At 41.8% G+C, this 25,202-nt stretch overlaps 1 protein-coding gene across 3 annotated transcripts in view; it reads left to right on the forward strand.

Moving 5' to 3' along the window:
* Positions 1–25,202, forward strand: part of CCDC88C (coiled-coil and HOOK domain protein 88C) — a 584,514-nt gene that overhangs the window by 455,064 nt on the left and 104,248 nt on the right. For 2 of the 3 annotated variants that reach the window (XM_086937646.1, XM_086937645.1), the window contains exons 26-29: positions 9,010–9,207; positions 9,809–9,886; positions 11,489–11,557; positions 15,963–16,246. In XM_086937646.1, the coding sequence (XP_086793772.1) occupies positions 9,010–9,207; positions 9,809–9,886; positions 11,489–11,557; positions 15,963–16,246 (629 nt within the window). Of the gene's footprint in view, positions 1–9,009; positions 9,208–9,808; positions 9,887–11,488; positions 11,558–15,962; positions 16,247–22,299; positions 22,510–25,202 lie in introns of all 3 variants that reach the window. The other variant, XM_086937647.1, reaches the window with a different exon arrangement.

Below are 25,202 nucleotides of genomic sequence, written 5' to 3' on the forward strand. Positions count from 1 at the left end.
CATGCTATGGATAGAAGAGGAGATAGCCAAGTGGGACAGGTTACATATAGCCCAGGGAGCAACATTTACCCAAACTATTTTAACTCTGACAGTAACAGACGCCTAACGGATAGGATAGGGAGCACACAAGAACATTCTCAAGGTAAGGGGAGTCTGGAAAGAGCAAGATGCAGTACAACAGAACAACAACCTGGAACTAAAGCCATTGTTCCTAGCCTTAAAAGCATTTCAACAAGAGCTTTCGGGGAATTCAATAATGATCCAAATGGACAACACAACCCTCATGTTGTACATAAACAAACAGGGTGGGACACAGTCTTTACCACTGTCACAATTAGCACAAGAACTGTGCATCTGGGCTATTCAAAGGAATATGGAGATCTTAGCAGTCCGTCTACCAGAAACGGACAAGTTCAAGGAACACAGACTGAGCAGACAAGCTTTATTGCCTCACAAATGAGAACTTACCCAAGCAGTACTCCAGAGGACCTTTCAGAAATGGGGAACACCAGAAATAGATCTGTTTACAACACCGGAGAATGCAAAATGCCAAAGCTTTGCCTTTCTGACAGCATTATAACCAGTCCACGGGGAATGCACTATTGATAGATTGGTTAGGGAAATTTGTGTACACTTTTCCCCCAATACAACTACTTCAGAGAGATCCGCAATTGCAGGATCAGCGGCATGACGATGATACTAATCGTGCCACAGTGGGTAAGACAAACCTGGTTCTCAGAACTAATAGAACTATCTCAGGGACATATTCCCAAATTACCAATCAGGCAAGATCTGAAGTCAATGCAAGTAGGAAGTGTGCTTCACCTAGAACCAGTGTCATTAAGCCTGGCAGCATGGTTCCTGAGACTTAGAATTTGGACACCTAAATTTACCAAAGAATACAACAGCCGTCTTAAGAGAGATAAGGAAACCAACAGCTAAAAAGTGTTCTATAGCTAAATGGATAAGATACTCACTCTGTTGTCTTAAGGAAGAATTATCAAAGAATAACACAAGAAATAAGACTGTGCTAAAGTACTAAACACATCTTCTAAACTGTAAGCTGTCGTACGCATCTTTAAAGGTTCATTTAGCAGCAACAGTCGTGTACACAATGGGCCACACTGGGAGAAGTTTCTTCACGGCACCAGTCATTAGGTGGTTCCTAGAAGTGTGGCTCACCGGTTAGAGGAGGCAGACCCAGAAGCAGAGGTCGGCCCGGGACCAGGGTTCAATTCCCGACGCGGCAGGGTTTGGAGCCCAAATGTCCACGGACCTGATAACTCTCGCTTCGGTGCCTACTTGAATCAGGGGTTCACGCTCTGCAACTCTGGGCAATAGCTTGCTCAATCTCCACTACGGCCCCCGCGGCGGGATGCCTGGCTTTCACCTTGGGGGTGCCCAGCTGGGCTATCCCACAGGGAAAAACCAGGACGGGTTCCCAAAGCAAGCGCCGAGATACCCTTTGTGGTGATACGTGCGCTATATAAGAAACTACATTACCATTACATTTACCTGCAAAAAGGTACCTGCACCCACATAAAATTAAAATATTGTGCTCACACAACTGTTGAAGGCACCATTTGAACTTTTACACAAGACTATATTACACATGCTCACAATAAAGACTGTTGTTTTAATGGCCATATATACAGATCAACAAGAGAGAGAGGACTAGATAAGCTAGCCTGTATCCCCAGTTTATATATATAAATCAATAAAGGCTAGCTAGTTTAAGGGAAATATTAGGGAGACTCTGGTACGTCAGCAGTGACAATATGTGGGAAAAACACTGTTTTCCTTTGAAAGCCCTCACCCACCGACCTAGTCGGTGGCATGCTTCATCATCGGGCCCACCACAGTGGCACCGAATGTGCCCCGGGTGTGCTTCAACGCCAGGTGACTGCGGAGCTGGTATGTTGCTGAGTGTGCAGTGAAGGGGTGTGAAGGTGAGAAATTAAAATGCTATCCAGGAGGTCCCAGCACCCGAGGGTATTAGCAATATTTAATGAACTGGGCCTCTGTTAGCAGGTTACATAGAGAAAATAACAACACTCACTTAATATAGTTTATTATTATTTGCACTTTTCACCCCTTTTTGGTCCTGAGGAAAGCCAGCTTATAACAAAGGCACTGGCTGAAACATGTAGACCACACTGGACGCTGGAGGTCATTGTAACTCTCCCTTAAAACGTCCTATTGCCTTTTTAACCTGCTAACAGAGGCCCAGTTCATTAAATATTGCTAATACCCTCGGGTGCTGGGACCTCCTGGATAGCATTTTAATTTCTCACCTTCACACCCCTTCACTGCACACTCAGCAACATACCAGCTCCGCAGTCACCTGGCGTTGAAGCACACCCGGGGCACATTCGGTGCCACTGTGGTGGGCCCGATGATGAAGCATGCCACCGACTAGGTCGGTGGGTGAGGGCTTTCAAAGGAAAACAGTGTTTTTCCCACATATTGTCACTGCTGACGTACCAGAGTCTCCCTAATATTTCCCTTAAACTAGCTAGCCTTTATTGATTTATATGTTTTAATGGCCATAACATCACTATGCAGAGTTAGTGAGTTACAAGCGCTCCCCCTACAAGAGCCTTATTTTCAAGTACACAAGGACAAAATTGTCATGAAAACCAACCAGCATTTCATTTCAAAGGATATCTCGCAGTTCCACATGAATCAAAGTGCACAGATACCAAGTTTCTTTCAGAAACCAAAGTGCACACACAGAGGACTTTACACACTTTGGTCGCAAGACATGCGGTAATGTATTACATCGAAAAAACAAAGGCAGACAGAAACACGAAACAGCTCTTTGTGTCATTTGCAAACAGTTTTCTTGGAAGACCAGTTATCAAGAACACAAGTTGCTTAATGGATAGCACAAACTATTCAGTTGTGCCACAAGAATGCAGGAGAGACATTACAAAACATTCCTTGTGCACATTCAATAAGATAAAAAAGAGCAACCTTTGCTTTCCTAGCAAATACTTAATTGCAAGACATTTATATGGCAGCAACATGAATAATGAGTGCACATGTTCATAAGACACTATTGTGTAGATATTCAGGTGGTCAATGTTGCAAAAGTAGGACAAAAGGTCTTACATCTGTTTCCAAAACAATGCTCATCTATAACCCAATTACCACTGTACTAACAAACTGCTACAAAATCTAGACACAGCAGCTGAATCCAGAAAAGATTCATGCTGCAAATATATGGTTTCTTACCTGTCCCTGTAGTTTTGCAACTTGAAGAGTTTTCTGGATACACAAGCAAACCCACCCACCTCCACCAAGAAGATAAAAGAAGGTAACAGCATACAAAAAAAATCCAAGAAGGCAATTAAAGGTGGGAGCTTCCAGAAGAAGCACGATGACATCACAAGTGGACACAACATGGTGGTCCGTCGACTCCTTCAAAAAACAACACGCATTTGCAATGCAATATGTCTCACATCCGCGAGAGTTAGTTATTGACATTGTAAATGACAATGTATTTTACCTATGTGTTTTTGTTTGGAGTTTAGTGGATGAATGTGGTGTGGAGTGGAATAATTCTGGTTGTATTGGAATTGTTTGAAGTGGACTTTTGTGGTGTGGAGTAGGTTTGTGTACTGGAATTATGTGGCATTGTGAATAGATAGTGTTAAGACCTTCACAGAATAGATGAAAAGTATGATAGAGAGGGATAGGTGGTTTGTGTAGGAAGTGGGGAATGAACTCGAGACAGAGGAGCAGAAAGTGTGTGAGAAAGAGAGAAGAAGAGGGCAGGACACAGACTCATAACGAGGGAGGATCTAGGTATACAGAAGACTCCCTAAGAAGAGGATGAGAGCATGTTTTTTAGGGACAGAAAGTCTTGAGAGAGTGAACCATCTCCCTACATAGAAGGGAACTCCTGTGCGATGCTGGGCTGATCGTATAAAGTATTTTATTCCCAACATTTCCATATAGTTTATTTCAATGTATCCAGCAATTGCCTATTTTCCGTGACCATTGGCTCATTCTGTAAAAACGCTGTCTTGAAAAGAAACCTATGGCAGCAACATCTGGTGGTAATGGTCTTTTATAAGAAGAGAATTTCATGCAAGTCTCCGATGCTGCTTTCAACTCATTTAGAAGATCGTACTCTTCAGAAGCCCACAACGGCCTTGGACTGTTGGGTCCCTCTTATGACTCGCAGATTTGTTAGCCACATTTGATTCAGAATCAACAATTATGAATGGATTCCAGTAAAAAATCTGTTTCAACATCGCACTGGGTGCTGCAAGCATAAATCTGTTAGTGTGGAGAGATGCAGCTTATGACTGGTAACGTCCATCAATTTGGGCTTCGTGAATATCCCTCCGCCCATAGTTTTTGGCTTTTATCATATCAACTCGTGTTCTGATGGAGGACATCCTGTGGCCTAGCGATATTGCTGAATAGTCCCAAAGCACTGCTTGACTCTATGCAGCTGCAGTAAAAATACATAGCATCAACTACACAAGCCTCCAGCCCGTGGGTCACTGTATAGTTCATTCATTTCTGCCATGCTGCCAAGGAGCCATCCCGCATTATCAGTAGGGCAGCAAGAGGGAAGCAGGTTGCGAGGCACAGTGCACCTGGCTCGGCAAAGTCTAGAAGTCAGGCGAACTACTGGAAGCGCAGAGCTGGCCTGAACCTGCCTGTGTGCCTTCCCTACCCCGCGGCTACCCCTAACAGCTTGCTTTGCCACTGCTCATGCCCGCTGCTGCCCTCCATGATTTCACCCAATGCAAACTGCCGGTGGCATAGTTCCCAGGAACATTGTAAACAATTAGCATGTGGTTACCGGGATATAATCGTGGGGCTGCTAGGGGGGGGAAATTGCTAATGTTTTTTTTAATCTGAACAGCCAGCGGTCCAGGCTTGGCAAGTTTGTATCTTTTGGCGGCTTCACTCTTTCGCTGTCCTGCCTCTGTCTCAGCCGAGGCAGAAGTGAAAGAGCTGCTGTTTGGGCAGCAGAGCTGGGGCAGAATGGGGAGAGGAGCTGTGGCTAAGGCTGTAGCGAGAGAAAGGGTGCAACCGCCAAGAATATGAAGCTTGGCGTGTCACAATTTATAAAATAAATATCAATTTTAAAAAAATAGATTTTGGCGGTGCGATCTATAAGAAAGTTGCAGGGCCGCCAAAGGCGCTTTACAAAAAAATGTAATAAAAAAATCAAAAAGGGATTTGGTGGGGCTGCGCTATTTAAGTATTGCGGCTTGCATTATTAAAGTTCAAGGCATCGGGGAGAAAGGCACGCCGCCATTAATATCAAGCTTGGTGTGCCGCGCAGGAGAGCGTGTCAAACAGCAAGCAGGAGAAAGCCCTGTAAAAAAAAGTAGTGCTGAGGCTGCAATTGAAAGTTACTGAGTAACAACACATGTAACCGGGTCTGTCCTCTTGGGAGGTTACTAAAGAGGAACTACTAAACCTATTGACCAATGAAAAGGCACCATTTGCAAAGAACAGTAACTTGAACCAATTAAATAGATGGGCGGAGCTTCATGTCCATATTCTGAATACAGCACATCTCGAAGAGACAGCGCAAGTTCTGCCTAGATCACACCTAAAAATAATAGAATGGAACTTTTTTAGGGAAAATTCTAGCCTCAACCACTAGATGGCAGGATAATGCAAAGCATGTGAATCCAGAAAATTCTTCAAGATGCAAAACTACACTGACAAGTAAGAAACTATTTACCACGGGTAGTGTCTCCAAATTGGGGGATTTATTTTAGCGTACGTGCAGCGATGGAAATAAACCTCATTATTACACAAGGCATGCCAAGGTAACATTCACCACAGTGGTAGTAGATCTTTGAGCCTTTTCAATCTCATTTGTCCGTACACATTGTCTTTCCTTTCTGCTTTTATGTTTCTGATTCTTAGCTGCTGTTGTGGTGCCCTCACCATTCCTTATAGATTTCACAAAGGCGAGATGTGATAAATTTTTGAGAGTTTGGCAATATTGCCACCATCTCGGTCAACTATGTGTGTTTGTGTGTGTGTGTTACTGCATCTGTAGATTTAATTCTGTGTTAATTCTCTTCTGCACATAATCACCTTGGTATCATGTCATTCCTTTAACTTTTTTAAAAACACTTTTTTCAGGTTTATAAGATGTTAGGCTATTTTGTGGTGATAAATCGTTTGAGCATCCCTTTCTTACCTTAATTTAGCAACAGTTGTATTTCACATTAGGTGTCTCATGCTGATACAAATTATTTATTTTTGTTTTTAGATGCTTTAAATCCCCATGCATTTTAATTTATTAAGATATTTTTATTTCTTTCATTTTCTTCTCTTTGGGATACCTGGGTGATCTCAATTAGCACCATCACGCAAAAAGTTTCCATTTTCCAGAAGCAAAAGCCAGGACAAAGAAAAGGCACCAGTGTCACCGTCGAATCAGCCTTCTCTGTCTAAACGCCTGCGATTCTGGTCTTCCCACGACATAACGTCTTATCCTAACGGCTCTATTTCGGAAACTGGTGTTTTTTAGCACAAGCTTTCCGCAGATCTCTTTCAAATCCTTCATATCAAGTCTTCCTGCAACTTCCCACAGACATTTATCCACATAGTCAAGTTTTTTAATGAAATAAACATGCATACAGGCGCTGGCGACCAAACATCGACTTAACCATTCCAAGAGAAGACCCCTTGCCACTTTGCACTTCAGTGTACTCCGATATTACAGTACCTCCTCTTTCTTTTACACACACAAGCATGCATACCGTGTTCACATGGCTTGACTGGCTTTTGTGCCAAATCTACGTAAGTTCTGCTGCTACGCTATGCGAAAACATATTTTTGCCATTATGTCAGTTTGCGCTGTGCCAAAGTCAAAGTGTCTACTTGTTTGGCTGATGCTTGCTTTAAAACAACCCGTCAAACAAGACGTGGGCATCCCCATTTCCCTGCGCTACTGCTAAAGAAGCATCTTTAAAAGAAAAAAAATCATGAACCTTATTTGTATATTATCCTACTGTGTTGGTGCTTTTAAGCCTTTTGCACGTTTACTGTATGAACAAACACCGCTTTACAAACATAGTATCGCATGTCGGTACCCTGCTCTTGTCTTCCCGAAGATCTTTGCAAATTCACCCTGTACTGCTATTGTCAAAGTGTCGTTTTCCCTACTTGTGATGTATCCAATCCTGTTTGCAGTTTTGCTTCTTATGATTGTTCTTGTCCTCATTTGCACAAGAATTTACAGTCTTAAAATCATCAAACAAGGATTAAGAGGAGTTTTCCTAGCTTACAACTGCCCACTCCACTTTGAAAATTTAAAATTGACAGTTTTGTATTTTTGCTGCTTTGCGGCATTGACCCTCCCAAACACTTCTTTTGTTCAGCACATTTCAGTAGTGGTGGATTAAACCTTGTGCCTCTACTCATTTTAAAACTAGTGCTCATAAATAGGATAGAATATAAAACATGTTTAGTTTCAAACCTTCTGAAGTTTAAAAACGTAATGTAACTCCTTGTTAAGTAAAGTATAAAATTCATACATTTTTGTATCCGCAGAGTATCATAGCCTGACATTTCTGAAATATTCATCATTTGATTTGATCCTTTAAGTTGCACTTTGGGGACAGTATGTAGTTTTTTTTTAGTAGAGTATTTTGAGGTTTTCAGGCAAGGAGCAAGATTCAGTCTTTTCATCACTTCTTTTCTCCAACAGTACATTTGGACTGATATGCATTGCTAGTTACAATGCTTCCTGATTTGTGGCCTTGCATATTAACATTATGGAGTGTGCTTAGTACAGTGTTACAATTAATTTGATAAAGACTGCTTGTTTCGACTGCCTTTGAGTGGAAAGTGTGAGCCTTGATTCTTTTTGGCGCGTGCACCTTAAAAAAAGATTTTAAAAACTATTTTCGTTATGATACAAGATTGTTGTGCGTTATTTGCTTCTATTTATTGGGCTATGCTAGTTGATGCCAATGCACTTATTGCTAGATATTGGAGAAACTATTCTATATTGTGTTATTGAGTTCTAGATGTATTGATTTAAGCACTAATCCTCCTGTTGCAAATTGAGGGAGGGTATTCAGAAGATGTGTTTTTGTCACTGGGGCAAGGATGTGCCTGAGTTCTAGGTAGGAATCTTAAAAGAGCAGTTTAAAGGAGTTACTTGCCTGAATCTATCTGGATACCGAGGCCGCTTCCTACAGTGTTCCACCTTTCTTATTTACTTATCTTTTTGTGTGTTTTGTGGAAGGCCAACTTATTGAGCATTGTGGTGTTCTTCAGGTTGTGATAAGTGTCCAATGCTTCTTGTGAACAGACCTGCGTGAAACTGGGATGGTGCAGTGAGCTAAAAAACGGTGTTGGATCTAGCCCTGTTCTCTTGACTGGGTGAGAGCTTTCTGCTTAATTCAGAGACTCTGTCCCTCACCACCCCTTGTCGTAAATATCTGCGTGGAAGAAGACACTTTTAGTGTTGGCTTTGAATAGTAGTTCCTTTGCAAGCAAGTGTCCATTTTGGTGCCTATACAAAAGTATTGAGTGAGTACAGATGAGCGCAGTTTCCTGGCGAGCGAGGGATTGGCAGGAAAATACTGGATGAATGGGCCCAAGTTCTTCAAGAGTGGGGGAAGCATATGGAGCTAGGGCACAACATGTTGTTTGAAGAGGCCTGTTTTAAGGGGTTGCTTTCTGACTAAAGGTGGTTTCATCTGAATATTTTAATGTGATGGGTGCTTTGACTACTCATTTACCAAAGGGCTTCTTGGAAGTATTATGTATGTCCCATGTTCCTAAATATATGCTGGATAAATGTTATTGTGCCAATCCAATTACATTTTTGGGTTTCCTATACATTAATTGTCCCTTTGTGTTGTTTGCACCCAGTATGCTTCTTGTTTGTTCCGTGTGCTTGCTTGTTTTGCTTTTATATGTCCCGGTTGACCTAGTTTGACTTGTGTTGTCATTTCCACCAAAAGCAAATTATCACACAGCTAAATGCATGTTCTGCCCTTTCAGTCACGGTCGATCTTACTCATCGGCAGAACAGACAGTCCTATCTCGGGGGCAGCAATGAAAATGTTGAAAGCCCAGACAATGTTGCTATAAAACCGCTGCAGCGCATGAAGATGGGGTCGCGGGCATATTCCACATCAGCCATCCACCTGACCAACTCCAGTTCCACCCCCAACTCCCGCTACCAAAGCCAATCCAAAGGTAACTGCACACTTATTCTGCTGTGAGAAGTTTGCCACGTTGGCTGTTTTTTTCATGACTATCGTGGGGCAGATTTTGAATGAGAGGGACTGTAGTTGAAACGGGGCACTACATGCAGTTTGACTGGTTTTCCAGTGAGAAAGTGAAGCAGAATGGACGAGAGCCAACAATAATTAGTTGCTTTTCTAGGAGTAGTAACTATTCTTAGAATATTAAAATATGTCTTGGATACAAAGCTACTTTAAAAGTGTTCCGTGTTGGGAGATGGCAAACTATGATATTTTTTAAAATGTCGTTTTACCTTCAAGCTATCAGCACACTCCTGGGTCATCCACGTGTTTCCTATTCAGAGATGCTACTCATGTAAAAATGCATTTTTCTATTTGCACAAGTTCCTTTAAATGTTACTTAGTGAAATTTGTGCAGGAAACAAACTTAATATCGATCCTGTTTGCGGCTGTATCTGAATTGTTGGCCTGAATTGAATCGGAGAATTAGTGCCTTATATAAAGATTAGAGACCTGTGAAGTCTGTGGTTGATACATAATGTATGATCACCTTGCTGCTTCTATCGTCCCATTTTATTAACCTTAATCTTCAGTCTTTTCAGGTTTAAATCCTGATGATAACCTCTGTGAACTGGCCCCAGAAACGGAATTTACCATCAAAGGACAACGCGGTAAGCTTTTTAACCGTTTGACTTCTAAGGACCCCACTTAATCACTATTGGATCTCAAGGACCTCAACTAAATGATTTTTGTCATTACTGGAGCAGGGAACCCTGGCATAAGCCTTTTCGATTATTTGAACTGCAAAACAACACAAAAAAATACAGAAATAAGCATTCAGCAAAAATTATGAAATATTTTATTTAAATCACAAACAAATATTTTTCGTTGTTATTATGTGAAGGCCAAGCGTTTCTCAATTGAACTGAGGCCACTCATTGCCTATACTATATTCTATTTGATGTACTTGCACTGTTCCCATCAATCTGCGGATATTAACTTAATTTTTCATAAGAGTTCATAAGGAGATGGAATTGTTTACTGCTTTTGTCTGTACTGTGCCTGTTGTGTGAGTAAATGATGTTTGCACTGCTGTTGTCCAGGCTTTAACTTTTCCTATGGAGAACAAAGTGTGCAGTGCTTGAGCATCTGCATTACCAGTTAACGCGTTTGTGTACTCATCTGTTAATGTGTATGAAGGAGGCTTTCACTACAGCTGCCGCCTGTATTGTATATTTTTTGTGTTTGTGTGCCACTTACACTTCTGCCGCCTCCTTTGCACCTGTGGGGTTTATGTTAGTGGAACTTGATGAACGTTTTTCTTATATACCCGGTAAAACTTTGTCAGTTATTTTTGGTATCTGGTAGCTAAAATTGGCCTGTCTCATGAAGTGCACTGTGGTAGAATTACTTTTTAAAATGCTGTTGCATCTTGCTTGGTCAAGGCCTTCCCATATGCTTGCACAACGCGTTGCAGGAGTGTTTGTTTAATCACTTCATTCCAATTAGCTTCTTTATGATCAAACTGTGTGATGGACGTGATCTAGTAATAGCATCTAAGTACAAGACTTCTGAAGGATCTAGCAAAAGCATTTCTCGTTATTCTGAAACCTTTTTCTGCCAGAACTCTCTCGAGATATATTTTTCAAATTAAATATTTTCTGGTACTGAGAAGTCATTGGACTTCTATAGATTTTTTTTAACTCACTGGAATTAGATAATGTGGAAAAACAGCAGGAAACAAGGTATCTTTTGTATCTTTTCTAACATGATTGGGTGTCCCTGTTGCTCCAAGTAAACTCATGTATTCCCCCGCACCTTCAGACACTCCAGACTTGTTTAATCAATAGCATTTGCGTTCTGGGAATTTAGGTTGATGCTTGTAATAGTAAAAATGAAAGTCCAACTACCAGAATATGAAGTGCTAAAAGCTAGGAATTGCTTAAGGAGCCAAACATGGCATGATGACATATAACAGCAATAAAAATTTAATTTGTTTCATTTTTAAAATGGAGATGTGGTAAGATTGTTTTTTGTTCGATAAGATCAGTGATAAAATGATCCCATCCTACAGAGAAATAACGTTTTAAAAGAGGATACATTTTGAGAAGGCAGAACACACTATATATCTTTGACTAAGTTGGATATACCATACACATAAGGCCATAATGTGAACTTGATTAATACTAGATATGTGCATGGTCAACCCAGAAGACCATATAACAGCGAGTATATATTCTATTACTAATTTCTATATTTTTTTCTCTTTACAGGGTCCAGGCCTAATAGCTTGGAAAGCAGCAGAAGTGCGTCCAACAACAGCTCCCCACTCAACTTGAAAGGTACACACTGTGCCTTCTTCTCCTGACTTGAGTCTAGTTGGCAGCCTTTGTGCACTCCTGGTGAATTACAGTGGGTGTCTGCTTTGCCAGTTCCCTGCCTCCATCAGTGTCGAACTGGGACAAAAATAAGCCTGGTGGCCCACATTAGCGTATAAGATAGCTGAAAAAGTGGCCCACGTTTGCAAATCAGGCCAGTTTTGAACTTGCAAAGGCACGCTGATTGGGTATTTTGAAGGATGGGGCATGCATGCTTTTGTGTTTGCTGCAGGCTATGCTAGTGGCAATATCAGTGACATTAACAGAAAAAATGAGGTCCACCTGACCTCTGAGGCTCTGTACGAAACCACTAAGCAGCTAGCAGGCTACTCCCCAAATTTGACTCCACCTCCCTCACAACCCCTCTGTGACGCCCTAGCTAGCTTCTTCTTTAGTAAAGTCAACGACATCTATTCTGCCTTTGCTAAAAATACCAAACTTCCTTCTAACTTGTCGACCGCCGTTCATACTGGACCCATCCTCTCTCAGTTCGCAGAAATCTCTAGTTCCCAGATTGCTGACATTATATCCACCATTAGATCAGGCTCTGCACTTGACCCTTGTCCATTTAAAGTATTACTACCTGTTATTGAAGTGGTTCTTCCTGCCATCACCTCTATCTGCAACGCCATGTTTAGTACAGGCACTTACCCCGACATTTAAAAAAAAAACCCTCATTAAACCACTCTTAAAGAAGCCACATCTCGACATGGAAGAACCTAAGAGCTATCGGTCTATTGCTAGCCTACCAGTTCTGGCTAAAATAGCTGAAAAAGCTCTGAATCAACAGCTCTCCGCCTTCTTAGAGCAACATCATTTACTTGATGAATCCCAGTTTGGCTTCCGCCAATTCCATGGGATGGAGACGGCTTTGATTAAAGCGGCGGATGATATTAGATCCATCCGCGACGCTGGGGGTACAGCAGTCTTGATACTACTTGACTTATCGGCAGCTTTTGACACGGTCGATCATGCTACTTTGATCGACCGTGTCGAAAACATGGGTGTCCAGAAAAATGCCAGCAAACTTCTGGCCTCTTTTCTGGCCGACAGAACCCAGGTGGTCACAATGGGACCCTTTCACTCCTCCACCTTGTCTCTGCCATGTGGAGTACCTCAAGGCTCATCCCTAAGTCCGACACTTTTTAACATCTATGTGTCGGACTTAGCCAATGTTATTCGTGCACATGGGATGAGCCTTACCTCCTAAGCAGATGACACACAGTTGGTCCTTGCCATTAAGAACAACGGCCATAAAATAGCGGAACATCTTAAATCAGGCATGGTAGCAATTGGGAGCTGGATGGCTTCCAATTGTCTAAAATTAAATTCCGACAAGACGGAAGTAGTCATCTTCGGACAGCTGACTCCGGAATGGTCAACCAATTGGTGGCCTTCTTCATTAGGCTCTCCTCCCGAGCCTGTCAGCAAGGTGAGGAACTTGGGAGTCATCTTTGATGACCGCCTCACTTTTCATCCACACGCTAACCAGATTACCTCCTCAGCCTTCCACAAACTGAGACTCATCAAAAAAATCCTCCCCTTCCTTCCTGACACAGCTGGTAAAACCCTGGTCACCCCCTTGTGTTGTTCAACTTGGATTACTGCAATGCTTTATTCCTTAATGCACAAGAAGGAGTCTTAAACAAAATGCAAATTATACAAAACTCAGCTGCCAGGCTTTTGGGAAAAATCCCCAAATATCAATCCGCCTCGGACACCATCAGAGAGTTACACTGGTTACCCATCAGAAACAGAATAAAATTTAAAACTCTCTGTATTGTGTACAAGGCCTTGCATAATCTGGGACCAGCTTATCTCGTTCAAAATCTGATTCCCTATTGTCCGTTCAGAACACTATGCTCTTCAAGTCTAATTGATCTTGTGGTTCCTCGTACCAAAACTGTTTCATGGGGTGACAGAAGATTCCTGGTGTCAGCTCCAAAGTTGTGGAACACGCTGCCCCACTCGATTAAAGCCAGTCCTTCTCTCTGGTCCTTTCGTAAGCAACTTAAGACCTGGCTCTTTAATCATTAGACTCAGCTCCCCCCTCTCAGGTTAAATACTACAGATATCTCCGCGCCGAGACGCCCATGGGCCTTTGTTCGCGCTTTAGAAATGTCACTAATAAATAAATAAATATAACAGTCCGGCAAACTGCTAAAAAGTCAGATCCTGGCCATCCTTGTTATTCCGGGACTTCTAACAAGCAGTTTAATTATGTTGCTGTCACTTAGCTGCCCAAAAGACACATTTAGTTTTGTAAATGCCACCCCCTCATTCACAAGCTCAGAATGATTTCTATTTTGCAAATGGAAATAGCACTAATGACAGTGGGACATCTGCAATAATGGCATATTTTGGGGCCATCATACGTTTAGTGCTAGGTTAGGCAATGCTTAATTTGTAAAAGAATGAGTACCCGTTCCCAAAGCTCTGCTCAAAAGCTGGCGGCTGGTGCACCAAATGCCAAGGCTGCTTAGTACGGAGTTCATCCCCGGCCTCTATAAACCACTACCAGGCACAGCTGCCCCTTTATCTCACTTTTACCGGTCCCTGCTTTTTCTCTTTGTGTCTGTTTTTCTCTTCCTCCTTCTGTCACGTTTGTGTTTTTCTCTCATTTGCTCGTGGTCCATATCTGCTGAGAAAAAATAAGTGCTGGTCCCTAAAAATTAGTGTTGGTGGGCTCCACCGGCAACCGACAGTTCAAATTAAGCACTGAGGATAGAAATGTGGTTGCTCACTGTAGAGGAAGGTATTTCATGCCTAGTAATAATCATTTACAATATATTTCCCACTCCATTTACACACTTTACTTGACTACCAATAAAGGTTAAAGTTAGTGTGTAAATGTGGTTTGAAAAATGTGCAATGTACCATAGCTGACCTCTTTGTGGGAGCGACCTTTAAAACATTTGACCACTGTAAACAAGATTTTCATCTCCCTGCTATGGCACATTTTCAATATTACAAAATTCGGCACTGGTTACATACCTCCAAAAATACACTGGGAGCCACGCGTCCACTGACCCCCTTTGAGTCATTCGTACGATCCTTTGATGGTTCGCTGGGCTTGATTTCCCCAACCTACAGGGTCCTGCAACACTCGCCCGCTGCCTCTTCACCCTTATCAACGGAAGTGGCACATAGATATTACTGAAGATGTCCTCACTGAACACTGGGAGCAGCTGTGGAGAGACATTCCAAACACTTTTAAAAGTATCACACAACAAGAGCCGGCTTACAAAGTAATGACACGTTGGTACTACACCCCCCTTCGCCTCCATAAATCTTTTCCCACCTCTAAGGCCCTGTGCTGGTGATGCAGGGCGGACACAGATTAGTTTATTCACATATGGACGCTATTGACGATCTTTTGGAAAGAGGTGTTAAGCCACATCAAAGACGTAATAGGTTTTCCTATCCCAAATACTCCCAGGGTGGTGGTTCTGGGACTCCAACCTCAATCTCTCAAAGCCATGACCCACTTGGATTGGTGTTTGATACTTCACATGTTAGGAGCAGCAAAACAAATCATTGCACTGCATTGGAAAAAAGCCCTCACCCATGTCCCCCTCCCCCCCTCGGTGTGGCTCACTCACCTCTGGAACATAATGGCAATGGAGCTCCTCTCCAACCGCCTTGCAAATAATGCCACCAAATTCACACTTATCTGGAAACTCTAGTGTAACATCTATACAAAATTAGAACATGCTTGATCTGTTCTCCCTGCCTATGGGCTCTGCAATTATTTGAAGATGCTTTGCTCCCAAGAGGGGAGGACTTATCAGAGTGAGGCAGAACAGATAGAGGATTCACCGCGCCCCGCTGCTCTTCCTTCTGCTCTCCCCCTCTTTATTGGCGTGGGGGCTTTCCATGGTCAGGGTTGGTGAGTATTTCTTAATATATTATCGTGGGAATTGTTCCCCTCGCCACTACACTATCAATAGCTTAACTATATCTTCACAGATGATAGTAATACCTATTGGCCCGGGAGCGTGTACAGGGCCCTGTGGTTCTTGTAGCATTGATGGATATCATCCCTGATGCGTTAGAAATCAATACATTTGCAGCCTCCGCTCTTGATGCTTTCATTGCCAATGTAGATGTTATAAGTCGCTGCTTGTTTGTGAAATGAATTAGAGATTTCAAAGAAAAATGTGCAACTAGCTACATATTGGCAATGATTGTAGAGGAAGGGGCTTCTCTAAAGAAAAATATATGTTCGAGGTATGTGTGGCTGTAGATACACATGCTATGCATACTCCTGCCATCTAGTGTTGGGGCCCGAATGTTTACAAGTTGTTTTTTTTTTAAAAGCTTATATCAAATGGGTATTGTAAGTACACATTTCTTTGAACTTTCCCAGGTTCAGCAGATCGCCTCCATGGCAGGTCAGAGAGCCTCAGCAGTGAAGACGTGTTTCAGAGTCGGGAAGTGAATACCTTGCCCAGAGACAGCTTCCTTTACCGCTCCAGTTCTGCCATGCTGGAGCCCACTGCGAGGCATGACTCCTCCCTGCCCAGAAATGGGCTGATGGACTATGACACCCCGCAAAAACCAAAGACCCGGCCGCCAGTTGTCTCACCGGACAGCGAGATGGTGACTTTGGAGGAGTTCCTGGAAGAGAGTAACAGATTATCCCCTCCCAGCGTAAGTACTCAAGTCCTAATGGTACCCTTTGATTGATTCAAAAATTTTAAATCAAATTATTTTATTGTTTTGAAATTGGTGAAGGAGCTTGATTGTTTCCTGATGTAGCTATGCCATCTCTCCAGCGGCTGGATTGCTGTCAGATAGTGAAGACCAACATGTTCTGGGAGAAAGGCAACGTTTCAAACCAGCGGAGCATAGAGGAGGAACTAGTGTAGCTCCCCTGCACTACACTGTTATGTAAAACACAACCTGTCCCCTTCACACTCTCATGGCTTAAAAATAACATTTCATTTTCTAATGGATTGGAAATATATTATAAGACAACTTCTTATAGTTACTGCTGGTTCTATGTTTTTGGTCTTTAAGTGCTTGCGTGGTTTTTTAATCTATCCTAAGAAGTCATTAGAAAACTTACAGATAGACTTAACTCAAATTATAAACACAATCTCACCCGTAAAATGTGTGTATGTATGTATATGAAACCGCACAGAGCCTCACTGCTCCCAGGTGCGCCAACGGATGTGAGACCCCGGATATGTCCCACTCAAACAACCTGGGAACATTTCCTACAACAGGCGCACTCAAGCAGCTTGGTGAAAAATATATTTCAGTATGTCTTGCATCAACAACAATTTTGTCCTCCCCATGGAATATATCAGTATATAAATTAGTATTGGTCTGTGCATTTTGAAGAATTTGTGTTAAGGGCATAGGGGCAGATAAGTAATACTGAGTTGTGTGTATTTTTTGTAGTACTGTGTATACTACTAAATGGCCTCTATGTTGGGTATTTTGATGATAAGCCAACTTGCAGGTTAACCTGTCAGCTATGTTTACACTGAGTGTGGGCTATTTAATTGGGTCATCTTCACCCGTAAACAAGGCAGTTTCCGTCTAAACGCTTCCGGCGTTTGCCTATGCACGACATGCTGAAATAAATTTTCACCTAGATGGGGGAAAAAAGGATGATTGTTGATGCATAAACTTTCACCAAGTTGCTTCTGAATGCGCCTATCCTTGGCCTTTCTTAGATTTTATTAGCTGTCCCGGACTGGGACTTTCTGGGGTATCCTTGTATAAAAAAGTAAATAGTAGTGTTCCCTTTGTAAAGGGTGGGCCACTCACCTGCAGTAAAGTGTTCCTGTCTGATCTACTACTCCACTCACAAATAGTAAGGAGGAAGCAGCAGCATTGTACTCATTTTTGAGTCTCCTTTTCTAGAGTCCGCAGTCACTATGCTCCTTCTATTTTTGGATCTGAATAATCTGACTCTTAACAGTCACTTTTCAATTCACGAAAAACAAAGCACCAAGAAAAAATACAGAGGTTTAAATGGCCTAACCTTTATTTTGTTTTATATTCAAAACCTAAATATCCAGGTTTCATTTTGAAATAATCAACTGCTTCGAATTAAGTCTAGAATCCTGCACTGGGTTTTCTCTACATAGACCAACAGCAGTACTTCTAATTCAGTATTGCTTAAGTGTGGCACAAAGTTTCAGTGTTACTAACTTAAGTTTGAAAAATTATCATTAAGTGTTTGCGCTGCTGATGGGCAGCAAAAAAAGATTGTTATCTTTGTCATATGTGAGTGTGCACCTGTGAATGTGCATATGGCACAATTGCTACAGCTGGTGTTACTGAAAAATGTGCCCTCACCTTGGGTGGGAAATATTGTTGCACTGACCTGAGCTGGTGAAGATGGAGATGGAAGTAAGAGATGGAAGGACGTTCGTAAGAGAGGAAGGAGAGTGATCCAGTGGTGAGAGTAAGGATAATGAGAAGTGTGTGACAGAGTAAGCGTAACAATAGGGTGGGAGGTATAATGAAGACAGTGCAAAATGCTGGAGGAAGATGAGGGAAGTGAAAGAAAACCAGTGAACTCAAGGGGAAAAGAGGAGGAGAAGCAAGGGAATGGGTAAAGATAAAGAGGGGAAACTAGTTGAACGTGCAAGAGGAATGAATGCGTGTGTTTATTTGTATATATATATATATATATATAAAAAAAATCTCCACTCCACTTCAGGAAAAAGAGCACGCACACGAGGACCATTCAGGTAAAGGCTTCTTTATTGAATAAAGCCTCCTCCAACCCAGCACAGAGAGACTCGTTTCGCCTGTCACAGCAGGCTTTCTCAATCTGATGAGCGCCATTTTAGTGGTAGCCTTTATACTCTAACATACACATAAAAGAGTTACTAGAATTAAATTAAACGTAAATTTAAAATCTGGTGAACAATTATGTAAAAATACATTCACTATAAAATCTGTACATTGTGGCTATTTACATCATAAATGATGAAGCATATCGTGATGCATCAACAATTGTCAAATGTACACTTAGTGTTACCCACGCTACTCGACTACAGCAAATTCAATGTAAAAAAACACCAGCATACTATAATAAATACTTTCATGTTGCTATACAATATCCGAAAAATCTAGGCCATCTATAAATCATCATGCTGGTCACATAGTTGCACTTCGTATTGCTTGTACATCGCACTGCAGTGAATAACAAATAGAGGTGACATGCAGGCACTAAAACACTCATATTTAGCCCGGGTGAGATCCCACAAACCTGGTTGCAGTTTTCGGGTCCTATTACATCTCTGAAAATTCAAACAGGCTTGATGGAATGTTAAGCAAAAAACGGGTTGCATACTTCTCTTGCACCCGCATCACAGTCCAGTGCATGTACATGTACACACACAAACATGTATATCTCAGAAGTGTTAACAAAGGGTAGAACATAAGGTGGCATATAGGTAAGGGTGGGCGGAACGCGCAAGGTTTTACTCTGGAAATCCGCAGTTACATAATGGCTTAGAGGTTCTGCAGAGTTCTGCAAGTGGGCGGAAATCAGTACATTGTGCTGCTCGCTCTGATTTTTAGCTTCGGGCGCATGTTCCACACTGCAAAAGCAGCATGAATGGCACGATGCGGCTCACCAGAGGGTGCTGCTGCTCTGCTGCCTCTCGAGTAATTTTTTTACTCAAGCTGCAGCTTTCGCTCTGTGAATGGTTGCGACAGCCCGCGTTCAAAAAATGTCTCCGGGGTGTCATTCTACTGCCCAAATATCACGCTAGAGGATGTCAATTCTCGCTCAATCTCACCAACTTAGTGCGGGCAAGCTGCGCATGAGAAAAAACTCTGCCAAAAGTCTATTGGAGTAGCTTTGAGGAACTTCGCTTTCCAATTGTACCCTTGAGTGGGCAAAACTCAGCTAACTCCGCCGGTAGAGTGGAATTTATGGCCCTACCCTACATATAGGGCCACTTATTGCCCTGTAAAACATTTTGTTTTTAAATAGCTGTTGCAGAGGATTCTCACTCCTCGAATAGAGGAGGCCTACGAAGGTCCCCATCCTGTGAGATCTTAAATTAATTGATAAGAGTTTTTGTGAATACGGGAGTTGGAGCTGTGTTGATTTAAATAACACTTAGTTCGGTAGCAAAAGCTATAAATTAAGCATTGTTTTTAAAGGTCTCTCAGAAGGTGGTAATTCCGGCGGCAATAAGTATTTTTTTTACACACAGTGAGTTGAAGGCCCACCCAATATACTTACAAAACGTCGTCAACCAATGATATGAACTTTTTTTTCTACTTGCAACAAAGCAGCCAAGAAGATTGTTTTAACACTATGGATGCTAGAAAGGCTGTTGTGCATTAGGTTGACCGTAAAAAAAACTTCTGAACTATTTCATAAACTCATCAAGTGCATCTCATTTCTATCTCCAGTTTACACATGTGAATGATGGAATTAAACTTATCTGTGTGGAAAAAAAATCCCTGTAGCTGATATTTAAAAGTAGCTTTGTGATTATCTGTACCAACATTTACAAAGCATTGTTTTCTAATATATGCTGAAAGAGTGATTTTAGTTGACCAAACAGTTCTTAATACATTATGTGCTCCATTTTCTACCTCCACCACTTAGGGAAGATAGGGTAATACTTAACAGTCTAATCTTTGCATGTAATTCTGCAATGGGCTTAATCTGGAAAAGCAAAAGTTACTTGTTTGTGAAGGCACACAAAACCCATTCAATCCTGCCCGAAAGCGCGCCTTGATGGATTGGGACAGTGTTGCCCCTAGACTGACTTTGTTGCTCCTCACTGGACCTGTCTAAATATAAGAAGTTGAATGTTACAATTTCAGTTAACAGAAATGCAGAGCATATTTCGTCCTTCAAGAATGACAGACAATGAAGTCTCAACCTTGAAGGTTTTAAGAATTTCAGCCATACGGAAATGTATTGAAGGGACTCAAAATCAATTAATCAATAAATCCGAGTGCAAAGTTAAGGTACAGAATCAATCAAGTAGTCAGTAGAGCTCCGATCAGCCAAATACAGAAAATAGGAGGAAGAGATCCGGCATAGATTTGCCTTCTAAAATAAGGGAAAGGGGCTCTCTTACATCAAGAAATCACACACTTGTAGGATTCTGAACAAAGGATTTCATACATTCACTACATTAGTAAATGGTTCACAGGCTCTTAACCGGGCCACATTTCATTGATCTCCAAACAAAAATGGGTAATTGAAAAACTGCTAATCGTGCTCAACCTGTTCACACGGTTCCGAAGAGTTCAACATAAATGTTTTCCTAAGTGTACTGTGGGAGAGAGTCCTAAAGGAATCAAGCCTGCAAAGTGCTGCTTTTCTTATAATGGGCCAGTTTCCTCTTCCTGCCCTGTCTCCCCATTGTCTTCCACAACTGTGGACCCCCAAAGTTATTATTGTAGAGACCATCCCTGATTGTCAACAACAAGGCATCTGTGCTGTAGATGACCAATTTCCCATGTTGGCTGAACTAGCAGCCAAACACCCAAAACAATGTTTGGTACAACATAATCCGGAGAGGAACCGGGGTGGCATGCCTAACATCACACGTACTACATCTTTTTCCCGCACCTTCGGTCACTGATGTTACTTTGGCTACTTGCGACTACATGAAGCCTCTTTGAGAAAAGCTTGTCTCCATGTTATCCCAAATTGACAATATTTTGTGTGGTGCTCCTGTCGTCTCTGCTCTATCAGCCCTTCACAAAGCCTTAATTTGGGATCTTTCTCCTCGGAATCATCCACAGTACACCATAGGCTTAATTTATCTCAGCAGCACCATGTACTAGCAACTCCTCAAGTAGGCCTGTTCTTGAGGTATGGCACGTCACAGGGTTTCAGTCATGCTTTTCACCTCTCTTCGCCTCCCTGTATTTTGTCCGGTCGTGTTCTCCAGCAGCTGCCAATTCTACATTTACCTCTCCATCTGCCCGTGTGCTCTTATTTTAGCTGATGTTTCGCTTACCTGTAGCTCTTGGGTAAGATCGCATTTGGCCAGAGTTCGATACAGCGGTATTTGTTAAATCTTATGTTTTCCTTTGGACCAATTTGTTACTTCATCAATTAGTTTGTGCTCTTGTGATGTGGAATCTACACAATAGCTTTTACTTTTTGTATTCTTCTGGAGATTTTGTAAGTATACACAGTTTTTTTTATTGTCTGTCATTAGGAAACATAATTTACTCATGTAGACCAGCGCTTTGTTTTTTATAAATAGTTTCTGCTAAAAATATTTGTTTGCTCTTGGATCCTTTTTAAAATCCGTTGTACATGTACGCAACTCTATGATGTTTTAATATCTGTATTTTATGTGTGGCATCTTTTATTGTTCTATGCTGGTACGATCGAATAAAGATTTTTAATCTATCTAATTCCCTAACCATGTTTTAACTCTTTAAAAATGGCTTACACAGCCACACATTTTGTCTGAATGTTGTTAAGCTAGTAAGGTCTGATGCAAGGATCTTTTATAAATGTACATGACGTGCATACTCATGACGCCTTATTGATCGTAAACAGTCTGACCTCGAAGATGCCAGGCTGTAAAAACAACATTGCAGGTAACTTCACATCTGCTTTTAGATTCTTGTGCTCTTGACTGCCTTGGTATAGAGCGAAGTTGGCATTCTTAGCTTTTGAAGGCCTTTGCTCCACTCCTGTCCTGCCAACTCATGTTGTTCTCATGATGCATGTTTCCTTTCAGCGCCGGTGCAGCCTAGGTGAGCGAGAAGTCATCTCGTTGGCCCAGTTTCTCTTAGAAGCCGATGCTCTGCACCCTTCTTCTCATCCTTCCCCATCTTCCAGCCTCCAGCATGAGAAGCCAGGGCCACCATTGCCTTGTTGCCCACGTGAAAGCAGCTCAGTGAGAGGGGGCCGGGGCAAAAGAAGAGCAGCGTCACTCTATATCTCCAGGGTATCTGTTGCAATCACCTCTTTATCGGGCACTGATGCACAAGCGCACACATGGTTGGAGGTGGCACCTTCCCCAGTTTAATGTAGTCTGAAAATACTGAAAGGTCATATTTAAGGGTAAATCTGTCCTTCTGCCCACTCGAAATACGTTCTTCCCCACTGAAACATTTTTTCATTTGGTAACAACTTCAATGACAATGAGCCTTGCCATGAGAAGGCATGGACTATAAAGAAATCATGAGATTTCCAGACAGGCCGGTTCATCATAAAGGGCAGCACAGCCAGCCCTGCAGAGGTACTGGCCTGTCAGGGACGTCTCCGGATTGTTCTACCCGTGACCTCTTCTCGTGTCATCCTTGTGGTACTCTGCCAGTTCACTAGTGCGATCTGACTCCACACATGGTGAGGCGATGTGGGCTTTTCTCAGAATAACCAAGGATTCATATGGGAATGTGCTGAACTCAGCCATGCAATGCAGTGTGAAGGGTGATGAGGGCACTTTTTATGGTACAGTGGGTTGTGGGCATGTCCAGCATGCAACACACTTATAAAATGACTGCATGAAGTGGAAGCACCCTCACCTGAAGTTCTGTATATTGTTCACTTATATTTAATTGCACGGTTAGCACCAAGTGCCATTATCAAAGTAACTCATTATCTTTTTCAGCACAATTAATTTCTGTTTCATTTGTATATTGTCTGTAGGCACTATGGTCTTTATCAGACAAACGTTATGCTTGTTAATCTTTAAAGCAGAAGTGGCACATTAGCAGTAAGAGAACTGTTCAACCCAGTTTCAAAATACGTAAAAAAAATAATGTTCACTTTCTAGGAGTGTTTTTTTTAAATGTATATGTTTGAAAAGGAAAATATATTGCGTTAAAAAATGCACGTCTCAAAAAGGGAACTTGTTGCTCTTCATTTTTAATGGCTAAAGTAATTTCTATGAAAATGTCAACTTGTTGAAAAGTGTGTTCTTGGTCCATTGGCATGGATAAAAAGGTGGAACTTTTAGTTAAAATGTGAAAATTAACTTGGTATACTCTGATTAGCAGCCCAATATAAGTGAAAACAAAGGATCCAAATATGTGAAAAACTGGGATTTATTTCTTAGCTGGAAATGTGCTTATTTATAAAAACAGTGGGATTAAGATTCCTAAAAATTCATGACAAGCTTTTAAAGTTGGTTTTGATAAATTACGCACCGGTTAGGGGTTGTATAAATTAACATTGAAAGGTATAAACGTTAACATTTACATTATTAAATAGTTTTAAATCATTACATATATTTAAAAATCGTCCAGTTGTGGTCATTAAAAAATAATTATTTATTTTAATTTTCTCTGCCATGTCATCAGCTCATTCTACATTTAGCAGAAAATATTTCAGCTTCCTATTCAAAGATCACCATGCGTCTGTATAGTTGAGGAATAGATAGATGTATTTTGTTGTAAAAAGTGACAGACAACTAAGAGGCCTGAATGATGCCATTTTACATTTCTGACTGGATAGATTAGTAAGTTAAATGTGTATTACTGCCATTTGGCAGAGTACTGCGGGCAATGCTTCCCTGGATACATTTTGGGGTGGATAACTTGGTAACCATTACATTGGGTAATATTAACACCAATTATTGACAGTTCTAAGAAAAGACAAAATTGCAGCATTTATCTAAGAAGTTAGCTGGTGTTTTCCCCATGCATATTGGGTTTGGATGGCAAGATGACTCCCCAAAGGAGCTACCACCACCATTAAGACATGACTTGCCTCTTCTTTCCACCGATCACACATCTCTCAAGGGTGCCTCCAAAGGTTCTTTCCCGCTTGGCGGAACATTACCTTCGACCAGTGGGTATTGGACATTATACAACATTGTTATTGTCTGAAATTAATTTCCCCATCTCTCACCATTGGACCTGGTAAGCATAAACACTCCATAGAACACTAAAGGCTACTAAAGGAAGAGGTCCAAATGCTCCTTTTCAAAGGGGCGATAGGATTGTCACCCATCACCAACAAGACATAGGAGTATTCTCTCTGTACTTTCTGATCCCTAAAATACACTGTTCCCTATGATCCTTTCTGAACCTCAGACCCCTAAATGAATACATTCTCTCAGAGCACTTCCACATGGTTACTCTTCACTATGTCATCCTGCTGCTGCAACAATGCGACTTTGTGACTGCTCGCGACCTGAAGGACACTTATTTCCACATACCAATTCGCCAAGCACATCGCCGGTATCTCCAGTTTGTAGTCTGTGGAAAGCATTACCAGTTCAAGGTGCCCTCCTTCAGGGTTTCCACTACACCAAGGGTGTGCACTAAGTGCCTAGCGGTGGTGGATGACCATCTGCACCGACAGGGCGTCCATGTCTTACAACCAATCTAGACGACTGTCTTGTCAAGAATGGCACCTGTCAAAGCTGCCTTCAACACACGCAGGTCACAATAAACCTCCTTCATGAGCTAGGGTTTATGATCAATGCTACAAAGTACAAACTCCATCCCCTTCAGATACAGCCCTACTTGGTGGTAATCCTCAACTCAGAAGTTGCCATGGCTTATCCAACCATTGCTAAGATACAGTTCTTCTAGGCACTGATCCCTCACCTTCAACCGGACCCCCTAGTCATGGTCAGGACAGTCATACGCCTCCTTAGCCTGATGGCCACCTGTATTGCCATAGAGCCCC

Source organism: Lissotriton vulgaris, chromosome 9, assembly GCF_964263255.1.
Source record: "Lissotriton vulgaris chromosome 9, aLisVul1.2, whole genome shotgun sequence".
NCBI lineage: Eukaryota > Metazoa > Chordata > Amphibia > Caudata > Salamandridae > Lissotriton > Lissotriton vulgaris.